The 14,622-nt window shown below is 27.5% G+C and overlaps 1 protein-coding gene and 1 long non-coding RNA gene across 4 annotated transcripts in view; one reads left to right on the top strand and one right to left on the bottom strand.

Annotated features, from left to right (window-relative positions):
• LOC133666514 (uncharacterized) overlaps nt 1-14,622 on the bottom strand; it is a 224,020-nt gene that overhangs the window by 61,899 nt on the left and 147,499 nt on the right. The window lies entirely within an intron of this gene.
• LOC108000938 (tyrosine-protein kinase transmembrane receptor Ror) overlaps nt 1-14,622 on the top strand; it is a 277,660-nt gene that overhangs the window by 255,879 nt on the left and 7,159 nt on the right. For all 3 annotated transcript variants that reach the window (XM_017061646.3, XM_062077769.1, XM_062077768.1), the window contains exon 5: nt 14,415-14,502. In XM_017061646.3, the coding sequence (XP_016917135.1) occupies nt 14,415-14,502 (88 nt within the window). The remainder of the gene's footprint in view (nt 1-14,414; nt 14,503-14,622) is intronic.

Genomic DNA, 14,622 nt, shown 5'->3' with positions numbered 1-14,622 from the left:
CAGAATTTTATATAATAAAAAATTATTGTAAACTTGAATCTGTTTCCATCATTATTTCGTGCAATACGAATGATTAGAATAATCAATAATTAATTTTATAAAAAATGCAGTATTTCTTTTATTATTCGTCTTTTATTATTCGTGTTAATTTTAAATCGTCAAGATTATCTATTTTGAACTCTCGCCTTCACGATCAATTAATTTTGTTTGTTATCAAAACTGTTATCATATAGATTAGAAAATTTTTCTTAGATAACCTTGATCGAATTTGAAATTTTTAATTTAAGGAGATGATCAAGTTCTTCTTATTTTTACTACTTAAACATACAAACAAACATTAGAACTGGAAACTATATCATTTAGGATTTAAGAATCAGATCTTAAGATTTCCCAATCTATTATAAACTGTCTTAATAGAAAACTTTTCGTAAAATAAAATAGATAAGTATATCAGAAGTAAGATAATCTCATCTTTAAAATATCCATTTTCGAATTTTCGAAGATCGAATCTATTTACAAAGAATTAAATCATTTACATAGAATTAGTAAATTCAACATAGTAAATTCAAATAGTGGCAAACCTCTTAACATGATAGATTCGAATCTTTTATAAGTAATTCTAGAAATAACAGATTTTCGCTTTCTCCGTGAAAAATATTTCATGTTTTTCCACTCTCATTATAAACCAAACGTTATCCTTAAGAATCAAATACCTCAGAAAGAATAGTTTCCAGTTTCAAATCAGAATCAAATACAAATGTATTATCAAAATGAACAACCAATTACACTTTATTATATCTTACAATCAAACTTTATTAAATAATCATTTGCATTTTAATTCATAAATACGCATTAAATTTGATATTATCATTAATCAAAACCAAACCGTTTAAACATATTAATTCAAATAATGAAACCATGCAAAATCACCATTTGAAATTGTTCATCGAATTGCTCATCAATCTAAGTAAATGAAACAATGTTGAACCAGACAGATCTATGTGAAACGCAACTATTATTCATGGAAGATCGAGCAGTCCTGTTTTCACCGGAAGAAACAATCCACCCACAATCGCTCGCCCGAGGATCGTATAACACACGTCACGTTATATGCAATAAAATTCACGATCGCCCCGAATTTCGAAATTGAAGGGGCGGTTAATGCCAGAACCCGCGATCCATTAGAAACCCACCTCTTTAGAGATCGTTGCCAGCACGATCGACAGATCTGATGGAGCGAACCAGGGGCACCGGTGCCGGAACCCAGCAAAACGGATAAATTGGAATGGCGGTCAGCTTTGTATCGACATTTTGGATAATCCTGGGGCCGCGCAGCGGCGCGTAGAAATGCCCTGCTGTGTAAACTATGCACCACCGTGCACCGGCCGTGTATTTATTAAACATGACCGGCTACGAACGCCAACCCTCTGGGCATGGGTCGTTTGTTCGGTATCCGAGATCCGTGTTAATTTTTCTACGAGCAATGGAATAGTGGAAACGAACCTGTTACTATTTCGTTTTTATCCGTGTTAATTTTTCTAGGGAAATATTAATGATAATTTAATAATGTATTTTCGGATTACAGAAATAAGTAATTCGGAAATAAGAAATAAGCAATTATAGAATTTTTAGAAATAATTGTATCACAATTATGTTTGATTTTGTCTTTGTTTTTAAAATTTTCATTTATCGATTTTCGAAGATATCGTTGGATGAAAAAAAAAATTTTTAAATCGTTTATTATTTCTGTCTCTGTGTAGTAACAAAACTTTAAACAATTCCTGGATTCAAATAAAATAATAATACGCATTTCCAGAAAAAAATGTAAGTTACTAGATTGCGAATTTGTATATTTTCTGTATATTCTTAATTATATTTTGAATAATCGAATATGTTTTTAGTTATATAAAAATTTATAGTCTTATCACTTATCTGCACTCTCAAAAATGCAGAATTCTTAATATAAGAATTAAAAAAAAAAATTGATAGTAAGTTGTATACTTTAACAAATATTAATTCTTATTTATTGTTATGTAGAATGAAAACTATTGAAAAAGATATTCTTCAGAATAAATAAAAGTGAAGAATTTTCAGGGAACTGAAATTGCTAATATGATTCGAGGAATTCTAAGCTGATGTGATAAAAAAAAGAACAAAGAAAAAAGAAAGAAAGAAAAATTGATAGTATAATAGCTTATAAAAGCAGCTCTCATAAAATCGCTTCATTAAATACTACCGATGTAAAATTTCCCGCCATTTTCCACAATAAAACCAGCGACGAATAGAGCTGAAAAGGAACAAAACGAAAGAAACAAATCCAGATTGCCGACAATTGGATGTTGATTCTCTTTTTGCATCGCTTATAAGCGGTTCCGATGATATTTAGAATCGCAATCAGCTTACATGAAGGGCCAACTATCATTTATCTCACTTTTCTTCATGATACATATTTCCTTTACATCTATGTTCCTCTATTTTTATATATATATATATATATATATATATACATATACATTTCTACTTTCCTCGAAGTTCACGAAAGCGATCATATCTATATACTTGTGCCAATGATTCTTATCAATTTTCGACACTTTAATGATTATTTTATTTTGCGATCCAAGTTTTCAACTTCAGCGTATAGTAAGATGGGCAAATTGAAGAATAACTTGGATTATGTTTTATTGTTTACGTGAAATCGTAAATCGTATTTAAAGTTAGGTCACTGTTTATTTATTCGATTTTAATTATTATATGCTGCATAATGACACCTCCTGATCGTTCGAGAATATTAACATTGAATTTCGATCATTTTCATAATTACAATAAAAAAGTAAAAACATTAATAATTTTAAATTCCGCGGTTATTGTTAACAAATGTAAAATTAATATTCATTGCAGTTTGTAATTGCTATTTATTCGAACAAACAGGTGTTTAAATATCTGATGATTTATTTATTTTCCAATAATAAGAGATCTTTTTTTCCACCAGCATAATAAATAACAAGAAATATCATGAACAATCGTGTTTCATCTGTTAATCATAATTAATCAAACACCGCGATATTTCATTAATTATAATTTTCCAATAAGATTCTATCTAATATAGAGAAAAAAATAAAAATTCGAAAAATTATTACAACTTTTTATTGTATTTTAATTCATTCACAATATACACATTTTTATTTAATACCTCTCAAATGTAAATGTAAACTCAAGTGTAAATGTCATTAAATAATTAAGATGAGCTTCGTTTCTTCGCGTTAATTATCACAGCGTTCTCAGCTGCATTTCTAATCGAGAAATATTTTTTTCCCTTGCTTTGTCTGCCCTCCATAACGCGGCTGTTTTACCCCATAATTCCATGCTAATTCCTGTCACGACGCAGTTGCTCAATTTCGTTAATTTATCGCCGCACGCAGCGGCTGTTTAAACGGTGATTTAATTTCATTTAATAACATGGAACGAAATTACCGTGATTTATCGCAGGGACAATATAAACGGAATTTGCAATGCGCAGCCGGAAACTACAGTTTTTCGTTTTCGACGTTGGATATCTAGTTGCGATCGGAAATGTCGAAAAATGTGGAGAAAATAGGATAGAAAAGAAAAAGTGTGAATTAAAATTTAATTACGTATGCATTGCATACAAACTTTCCTCTCGCAAATTATGTCGAAATTCCATTTGCCAGCATCTGTTCTTATTTAATTCGATAGCCAGCTGCTTGAGGCTTATTTACTCCGTATTGCATACTTATAATATAAGATGAGATATACTTTTTTATATCTTAGAATAGGATTTCATATGCTTTTTACATATAAAAATATTATAAAAATTCGTTAAAAATTCATTAAAAAAGTACGTGAAAATTATTTACATATTTTTAAAAAATCAAATAATTCAGAAGTAACTTCAGAATTAAAAATATATAATGATTTTTTTGTATATCAAATTTGTTTCATAATCGGCTCTCTTTATCTCCATTCGTTATGTCAGATTATTTTTCTTTAATTATTTTCATAATTTTTCTTTCCTCATATACTTCAATGTATGATCTTTTGAAAATTTAGTTTTTAAATTCCTTCGATCGAATTAAATCATGAAATTGGATCATGGATCAAAAAAGAAGATTGTTGAAATTCTTTTCCTCGACAGTTGCTCATCAAAAATAACATAAAAAAATAACGATCAAAGAGAAAACTCTTTCACGGATATACGGTAAATCTTCGATTTTACACGAATTATGGTAAATCGAGTCCGCTCTACGTCCAAGAGTGTCGAAGCAGCTATAAATTCCATGGGAATTATGGCGTCACTAAAGGAGGCAATTTCCAACAGGGAACTATTCGCCTGAAGCCAGGATAATCCAGGAAAAAGATCAGCTTGAGGATTATTAGCCTGAGGCCTCTGCAGAAGTGTTTCCAATTAACGAGAAGAGAATTATGATCCTCCCTGACGACTCGTTCAACTATCGATAGATTAAAAATTTCGATCGACAATCCGTATACGTGCGTATATATTTTCCATCATCCATCGCAATAATTTATTAAATCGGTATTGAATGACCAAATTCTTAAATAATAAAACTTTCAACGTCTGGTTGAAAACAATATTAATTAAAATATGATTAATTAAAATATTTTATATATCTTATAAGATATGTGTTATAATTAAAATTTTTAGTTGATAATTTTGTTATATTTACATCGAGATTAATGTAAGACAAAATTAATTCAATACTTTATCATTTATATTTAAATCATGAACGCTTATTATGAAAATAAAATTTTTATAAATATAATTGTTTTAATAAACAGAACGAATAAATAATTCAGAAATAAATTGCATCAGAAAAGAATTCCTTTGAAATTGACTTGCAAATTAGGTTTTCATCTCTGACAAATAGATTTTTCATAATTTCATATAGATTATGTGAAGATCATATATGTTTTTTTTAACATATAATTAAAAGAGTATAATTAATTGAGTATTAATTGAGTATAGTATAATTAATAGTGCATTAATTGATGCACATTATTATCTTACAAAAGTTATTAAAGCTGTTGCCAATGCCATTTACAAAAAAGTAATCACAAATGATAGAACATATCTGAAATAGATAAATAAAATTTATAAAAATTTAATAAATTCATCGAAAACTAATTTCTCTTTGAGGAAAAAATCAAGAGAGAAATGAAGGCCACAGTGGAAATTGACTTGCAAATTAGCTTTTTAAACTTGTTATTGGTGTCCAAACCTCTTTACTCCGAGGAGAGATTGTATTAACACGTTATATGGTATATAATAGCACAGTATCCCGAATACAACATAATTATGGCTGAAATTTATGACTATGTGTGTTTAAAATAAAGAAATTTCAAATGATTATAAAAGAAGTTGTAAATGAATTACAAATAAATTATATAAGTTGAACCAGATAAAAAACCATTAAAAGATTATTTGTCATTTAAAACTGAAAAATTCAATGTTACTGATTTATTCTATTTTATAATATATAAAAAATATTTAAAAAATAAATATTTAAAAAAATTCTTAACAAATCTCAATCTTATAGAAAAGAATAAAATAAAGAAAAGAAATAGAACAAACTTCAAAGATAAATGTCAATTATTTTTTCCAATAAAAACGAAACGATTTAATGAAATAGGCAGCCATCAACCCTTATCGTTCGTTACCAGGCTGTCCCTCCGATTGAAACAAAAACGCCGGAATTACTTGTCAGAAATAAAATCGTCAAACGATGAAAGTTCATCGATGAATTCAAGGGTAAAAGCAAATATTCGTGGTCAAACCGTTCAAACATTGTCCGATCAATTCTCCTGATCAAACCGCAATTGCGATGTGCCATCGATGTTTAGGAAAATTGAAAATCCAAAAAAGTCACTCGCTAAGACAAGATTAAAAAATAACGAATTTTGAAATGGATCGATGAAAACGATTTGCACATGATAAAATGAGAAAATATGAAAATAAATCTAAATTAAACAATTGGCAAGACTGTGATTCAAGGTACGAAAAATTTACATTTATTATTATTTATTTCTTAACATATTCTGAATAAATGTGTAGATGATTTAGAATTAACTGATAACTTTTCTTTATTATGTTATTTAAAACTCTATCATTCTATTCCTATATAATATATAATATAAAATATAAATATAATAATATAATATAAAAACATAATATATTATGTATATTAACATATAAAATTAAAAATTGACTGTAATTGAATAATGAGAAATTGAAAATGTAATACAATATTAAATTGAATATTACGATAGAATAAAAATGTATAATTTATATATAATACATATTTTTCGCATATTCTATTTTCTTCTCATTAAGCACATTGACAAATTGCCTAATTCGTTCAGATCATCAGAGATACTATAAGATCTCTCATGAAAATATTGTATTAACCCTTGCTGCTCGTATTAACTATGATTTGCATACACAAGCCTTAGATATTTTCGCGTAGACACTACCAAAATAGAGAAGGTTTAACGACGAAACAGCGCTGGCAAGCTTTATTATAATTTCATGTAATTTCGCTAATGGGGATTAGCCGTTGGCCGGACATAGAATAATATTAAGGTGAAACTTCCTCGTGCAGCTTTGAGCCATAATCTAGTTTAATACGACCGACCGAGGGAGGATTATTTTTCGGGGCTACGGATTCTTGTCGGCCTGGTAAGCAGTAAGGAAGGGATAGTACACGCCTGCCGAGTTATATTTTCGCGGCTAATTTCCTGCACGCTCTATCTTGAATTACCATAACTTTAGAATCGCCGTCTTCAAGTTTTCTCTCCTTTTTCTTTCCTTTTCATTTAACATCGTATTTTTCAATGGTAAGATTTTGATAAAAGAATTTCAAGAGAAGAAAATTGAATAGAAATTAATTATAAAGAAACTTTAAAAATTCAAAAAGTTATAAATAAAATTATCTGTAAAAAATTTGTACAAATTTTGTGTAAATTTTACTCGATTTTTTTTGCATCTAATCAAAATCAATTTAAATTCTATAAAATTATTTCAGATTTCAGAAATATGTACACAAAATTGACAAAAAATAAAACAAAAATCTTATTTTCTTTCGAGTCAAAAAATCAAAAAAAAAAAAAAAAAAGAAAGAAAGACATATACAAAGTTTCTTCTATTTTCTAATTTTTTTTTAAATCATTAATATTATTAAATTCTATTATAATAAGTTAATTATTACGTTTAATAAATTAATTACCAGAAAATCACAAAAAATATCACAAATATTAATAAATAAAATCAAACTTCTTCTCAAAGAATTAAATCTCAATGATGCGTATCCCGATTTAAAGCGGAAACGATACACGTCGAAATGTCGCCGATCAGGAAGTTGCGCGACCATTAATACCATTAATATTAATGGAATGCCGATAGGATGCGATAAAAGCGATTTAATAGCGTAGTTAATGGCATTATATCATGGGACTACCGGAGCCCATTAGCGAAATTACGGGGAAATTAGATGCGCCAGGGGCTGACCATACCAATCGTCCTTTCTCAGCTGCATTTTTAATCTATTCTATATATGCCATCTTTATCCAATTTTCGCGGAATCTCCGATGAAATTTCAATGATTCTAGAATCTCCATCACGTACATTATCAAAAAAATGGATAAATTTTATTCCATTTTTTTTATTTTTTTATATTTTTTTTTTAAATGATTGCGCTGATTTATTGACAGTATACTTGGGATAATCGAGAATCGATACGAGAATATGATAGAAATAATTAATATACAGAAAGTTGGAGCATCTGTATATAGATAAGAATAATTATCTTGATCATTAAATAGATATATTTCAAATGGAATATCAGGATTCACAAAAGTATAGATAGTCACAAGAATTTTCCACACGAGCCAAGAATCATCAGACATCCGATACGGTTCAGACATCGAAAATCGTTTCATGACAAAGATTTTAATATCGCAATCGTTCCTTCCAATATCCAACAACTTCCGTCCCTAACCATTTTGGTCAGCCGCGAAACTTCCAATTAAAACGGACAAAGAAAAAACCAAATGAAAAGAGAAGGATAGAACAAGGGTGATGAGAAAGACAGGAAAGAGTCGAAACAAAACGGGTCTGGGTTTAATTCATTCTTCTTGATAACTATTTTATTCCCGATATCGCCGATGTCGATTAGTCGAGTAACATTGAAAGAAATGGAGAGACAAGAAAAGAGAGAAAAAGAGAGAGAGAAAGAGAGAAGAATGTGCAACAAGAAAGGAGAAAAACAAGAAAAAAGGAAAAAAAGGCAAAGCGAAAGGCAAGAATAAAGGAAAAATAAAAAGAAAAAGAAAAGAAACAAGAACGAGGATTTTATGTCCGGCAGAAGGCAAATCACGTACACGACTGCCTTCGTGGGCTACTGAATTGAATTTTGGACAACACTTACTACGCCAGCCTCATGAATAATGTATTCGTTGGAGTGAGTAGTCGCGGGTGTCGCGCACGGAAAAGTGTTGACCCTTTGACCAAGATAGATGAGACGGTCGTTGATTCATCAAAGACAAACGTGATTTCCAATCGCGCTTCTTACGTTTATCTCTTTCTATGTATATCTGATTCACGTCTAGCAGAATCGAATTATTCTGAATCTCGTTGAAACAACACCTCGGAAATAATCGATGCTCGACGAGAGATGACAGAGGAGATTATTAAAGTTTCGAAATTGATCATGAAGATCGAAAATATCAAATATTTTATTTCATAATAAAATATCTGGCGATATTAAGAAATTTAAAATTTATTATTTCGAATTAGGATATTAAAATTGATATAAATTTATATTATTCTTAATTTTGCGAGAGATTTTTCTTTCTATTTTTTTAAAAAATATATTTGATACCAAATATTTTTTTATATTTTTTTATTTTTATTACTATGAAGTTATTTTTTGGAAAAATAATGTTTAGGAATTTGAGATGGGAATGTTTATTTATTTTTCATATAATTTTAATTATAATTATAATTATATTATGTATATTTAGATATCGAGCTCTAGTTCCAATTATTAATTCGATAATTTAAAAAAAAAACAATTTTAATAATGATCAACAATCATCCATAAATAATAATGAATAAAAATTCGCCGTTTCCCTTCCTTTAAAGTTAATTAAAATTCTTCTTGAAAACGGCAAACACGTGTATCTGTATTATTCCGTGAACGGATTCCGGAAACGTCATCGTTCCGCGAGATAATTAATTCCAAACGCGAACTATTCCGGCTTGATCGTTTCTCTAGTAACCGCTAAAAGTGCGTGCGAGAAAAAGTAATTAGAATTCAGAAAGAAACGAACTATACCAAAAACCCAACACTTTGCATATAATTTAGCAGAGAAGCCGGTATACACAGCGAGAATGCCAGGCGATACGCGGTGATACATTATGCTATTACGTTTCATTGCCCGACATTAGACGAGATTACGTTCCTTCCCTTGATATTATATCCGAGACCCCGGCTGACTTAATGGCTTATTTCATCATCGTGGCCAGCCGAAAATTTTTCTGTCCTCTCCTCCTTGACAGTTTTCCTACCGATCTTCGAATTATTTTCATCTCTAACTTCAAATCATAATTTCTACTCTCGCGAAAGATCTCGGTGAAAATTTGCAAGGTTACCTCTCAAGATTCTATCGAGACTTGGATAATTTATTATTCTTATCGGAATATTTTTTTTTAACTATATGTTTTCTAAGAAAAAGATTTAAAGAGAATTTTTCTATTTTTCAATTGCTATCCCTGCGTTAGATTTGTACAGAGGAATTTAACATGTGATATTCTTTACTGATTCAAGGATATAATTATAGTGAATTATAAATTTTAGTAGTATTTACGATGCACCAAAATATTTTTAATTCGCTATGTTATTATTATTTTTATATTCATTTTTTGATATACGTTTATTATTATTATTATTATTATGTTTATCATTAATGAACACTTGGTATATATGTTTTATAATTACATACATGTATTACGATATTTTTGAAATATAATATTCTTGAAACCAGAATTCGTTTGCATAATAATTTAGTAATTAATAATATTAATGAATTGGTAATTTACATAAATTACATCTTCCAATTAAATAATATAGATAATTACTAAAACTACAATTTGCAATTGATTTTCGCTTTAATATCAAACTTGTTACTGCTTGCGAAATTTGTTTTATCAAATAATATTAATTCAAGAGCAAACGTATCTTGAAACTATTCAAAACTTTTTTTGATTTTTCAAAACTATCGCACAAATAATAATTATAATTATATTAATTATAATGTATTAATGTTAATTAATATTAAAATGTTAATTATAATTATTAGCTATTTTCTTGCTTTATAATTATACTTATTGAAATCTATTCGTATATAAGAACAAATGATATAATAAATATCCCAAGACATCCTTGATGTGTATCGCGATGCGATATAGATAAATGCGTTGGTTACAGAAAGAAGAAAAGAAAGGAATTCTTATCGGTGGAAACGAGTTCCAGCACGCGATCGTACGTGGCAAAGTCGAATGCACTATGTTAGAGAGATGCAGCAGCGGTTACGTGTCCGACCCACGTATTATGTATCTCGAACAGGAAATGGAAAAGATAAGACAACTCGAGGTCATTAATAACCTCACCCCCGCGTTCCGTTCGCATCTGGAGCTTACTCTGTCTACTTGCGCTCCTCCATTCACTTCGTCATTTATTCGTAAATAATTTGGCAATTGGTTTTCAAGTTCATTTCGTGGAATATAATTCTTTATCAATTTTATTTTTTATCTTTTGTCACATTTATTCTGATATTTATTTCTGATATACATCTAGCAATCGTGATAATGGAAATTCATTTTAATTTATCTTTATATTTATCTTTGTATTCACGATATCCAAATATTATTGCATTTATTAAAGTTCAATCTATTAAAATATCTATTTTTTTTTCTCAAAATCTAAATATCTATTTTCTAAATATCTATTTTTTTTCAAAAAAAAAAAAATAATTTATATATTTTATTGAATTATGACATAGAAGTTAATCTGTAGCAAAGAATTGAAGAATAGAAAAAATTTTATTTCGCGTGATTTCAATATTCAATATTTTTAAAAATTATAAGCTAATTCAATTATGTAACAATTAATAAAATGATAAAGAACAACAATTAATTAAATCACGATCCGTCTAATCAAAATTTTTTTTGGAAAAATAATTCGCATTAATGGTTTTAGAAAAATTATTTATTAAAACATTTATTCAAACAGAATGCTTATTCTAACCTCACGAAATATTCAATACAACTATATTTCGAAACGTCAACAAATCTTCTTTAAATCGAATTACACGCGATTTACATTTTACCGAGATTCATTTCCTCTCCTTCCGCGCGGTAACCTTTTCAATCGAAATTGAAAAGAGGGAGAGTGATAAAAAAGAATAACGGTGATCGAAGTATCGATGATGGCCGCGCATTGTCAACGCTATTCGATAAATTGAATGGATCCACGGAAACTTGAGTCACATTGCATATCAAATTTGCGACCGGAAATGTTCACGTAATGAAAGATAATTGAAATCAAAACAGAATCGATATAGGATATTACATTTTGTTGTCATGAAATAAAAAATCCTGTTATGTGAATATAAAGCATCACGAAATCATAAATTTTTATGATTTTTCCTATTTTTCCCCCATTTTTTGTTTTCTTTATTTTTATATCCTAGTTCGGCTTTTTTTACGTTTACATAAAAAATAATCGCATAAATATTTACAAAAAAAGAAGCTATGATTAAAAATGAAATTATACCGATGCAACGTATTTTTCTTTTTAAAAAAGAAATTTTGAAATATAATAAATTTTGAAATTTCATAAATCTATTTATATCTAATTTCATGTATTTTATTTATATTTTCATTATGTCATCATATTTAAAGTGTAATTTCCATGTATGTTTTCTTTTCTTCCTTTTTTTTTTTTGATAATTGATATACAACGGAACATTTTGTTATGTCCATTTTGGATTTAACGAGGACTAAGGATATTTTTATGTTATCTTCGATTTTTATTTTATCGTTTTATATTAAAATTGAATTATGTCGAACATTGTATTTTACAAATAATGAATGATTGATATATATAAACAAATTTATTTTTCATTTAGATATTTTTTATTTATTATGAAATATTTATATCTTTTTAAAGTGTTCATTTTTTAAATAATAAATGAAATTTGAATATATTTATTTTTCCATATATTTCGCATTTTATTATTATATATCACATTGAAATGATTTTACTATAAGATTTTGTAATATCCTGTTTTTTTTATTTTTAAACAATAATCAACATTTAAATGTTAAATAAAAATTGAATATGCAATTCAACATTGATCGAATAACATGATATAATGTATATATGTTAATCGCTGCATTTTTAATTTTAACATATCATTAATGCAGCACGTAATTTATATTTTATAATTAATATATATTTTAAAAATTTAAATTTTCCCTATAAATTATAAGCTTCTCATTATATCTAAGGAAAATGTTATGAAAATCATGCAAAATCAAACAAATGAAATATATTAAAATATTTATAAATAAAAATAATATTTACGAAAATAATATTTAATAATTAATTAATTTTAATTTTTTATTTTCTCTTCCAATAAAATTTCTTTCTTTGTTAATTGATCAAATAAAAATCTGAGACTTTAAATAAATAAATAAACAAATAAGATATTCTAAATAAATAAAATAAAAAACAAAAAACCTATTTTAATCATTAATTTATTATTATTTATTAGTACGATCTATGTTCAAAGTGCATCCATTTATCTAACATTTTCGATAATCTTAATTAGAAACGTAACTCTTAAATAAAACTCATTAACAAAAATAAAGTAAATATATGCTTGTTCATTTTCTATATCACTAATTTCCATAATTAATTTCTTTGCACATTAAAGTTCTCGTAATTTTTTTCAAATATTGAAATAATTTAAAAAATATTAGTGAATCGAACCCAGTGAACTTCTTTCCTAAACTTGCTTTCGAGCTTCAATTGAAACAAGATAAACATTTCTCATGATAATATCACTTCTTCGGAAAATTTCAATCACGACATCAAATGTGATGAATGGAAATCTTTTACAATAGAAGTAATTTTGTTCTGGCAAGTAATTATTATCGAAATTTATTATACTCGAATCGGTTCTCAGGATGGAACACACTCTATGGTTATTCTGAAAATGCTTCTTTAGTCTAAAGCAAGATAAATAAAATCGAAAATTTGAATCTATCTCCTCAAATATGAAAATGAAAAAACTTTTTCTCTATCAGTCTGACTATTTTGAAAAATTCTTTGATGCTATTTCTTAGATATCATTTGAAAATCATTGATTTAATGATAAACAAATTGCATAAAAATTCGATCTAATCGTATTTTTAAGAGAAGAAAAGATAAAAGAGAAATTTATATTATCTATTAATATATATTAATTATTATTCTATTTCAATTTTTATTGTCTATTAATGAGTAGACTTCTTTAATGAATTTTAAATTTAATCTTGAAAATTAATTACGGAAATTAGTTATCTGTTTGAATATAAACTTTAAATAATAAAGAATAATAAAGAATTTAACTTTTTTTTATTTTAATTATTATTTTCTCTTTATCTCCAAGAGAGAGAGAGAGAGAGAGAGAGAGAGAGAGAGAGAGAGAGAGAGAGAGAACACCAGAAAAAAAAATAAATGGACAAAACCATGGATAGAATAAAAAAGAAATGAAAATATAACGAAAAGGAAAATAAACGCGAAGAAATGTAACAGAAAGATCTTAAAATTCGACAGCAGAAGGATTTTTAGCGAATACAGTACGCACTTTTTCATCGTATCTCAACTCTTTTAAAATTATAACAACACAAAAGCACAAGCACTGACGGAGGAAAGTGAATAAACTGTAACTACAAATGCAGACTTACACTTGCACGAACCTGGAGATTTTCAAAAGGACCATACGATGTGTCAAGCGTACAAAGAGAGCAATAATCCTTCCTTCAAAGAGAGCTCTATCCTTCCTTCGAAAACACCTTGAATATATTAGAAAGAAAGAAAGATTCAATTTCAATTAATCCACTATTATAGACTACAGTATCATATTATTAGACTCATTATGAGACTATTTGTCGACTATTTCGAATACAAGATATTTATGAATGATAGAATATTTAATTCATAAATACAAGATATTTATGAATAAAAATATAAATTGAAATATAAATTGAATTTATTATTGTATTATTTGCTAGAGAGAATGTTTTTTAATTTAAATAATAATTTATTTTACAGTTCCTATTCATTCCGATCATCCCATTAGTCAAACATCGGATGATAAATTTTCCCCGGATATGATTGGTGGTGGTGATTTCATTGAAGGGTAAATATCAAGTTTATTTATTAATAAAAAAAAATATGATATATTTAAATATCCATCCTAAAATTTATTTTTTATATCAGATCTCTCGATGATAAATAATTTTTGACATTTTTTAAAATT

The sequence above is a fragment of the Apis cerana genome, linkage group LG8 (genome assembly GCF_029169275.1).
Source record: "Apis cerana isolate GH-2021 linkage group LG8, AcerK_1.0, whole genome shotgun sequence".
Classification (NCBI taxonomy): Eukaryota; Metazoa; Arthropoda; class Insecta; order Hymenoptera; family Apidae; genus Apis; species Apis cerana.
Note: the sequence above shows the minus strand (reverse complement) of the source record. Positions and strands in the feature narration are given on the sequence as shown.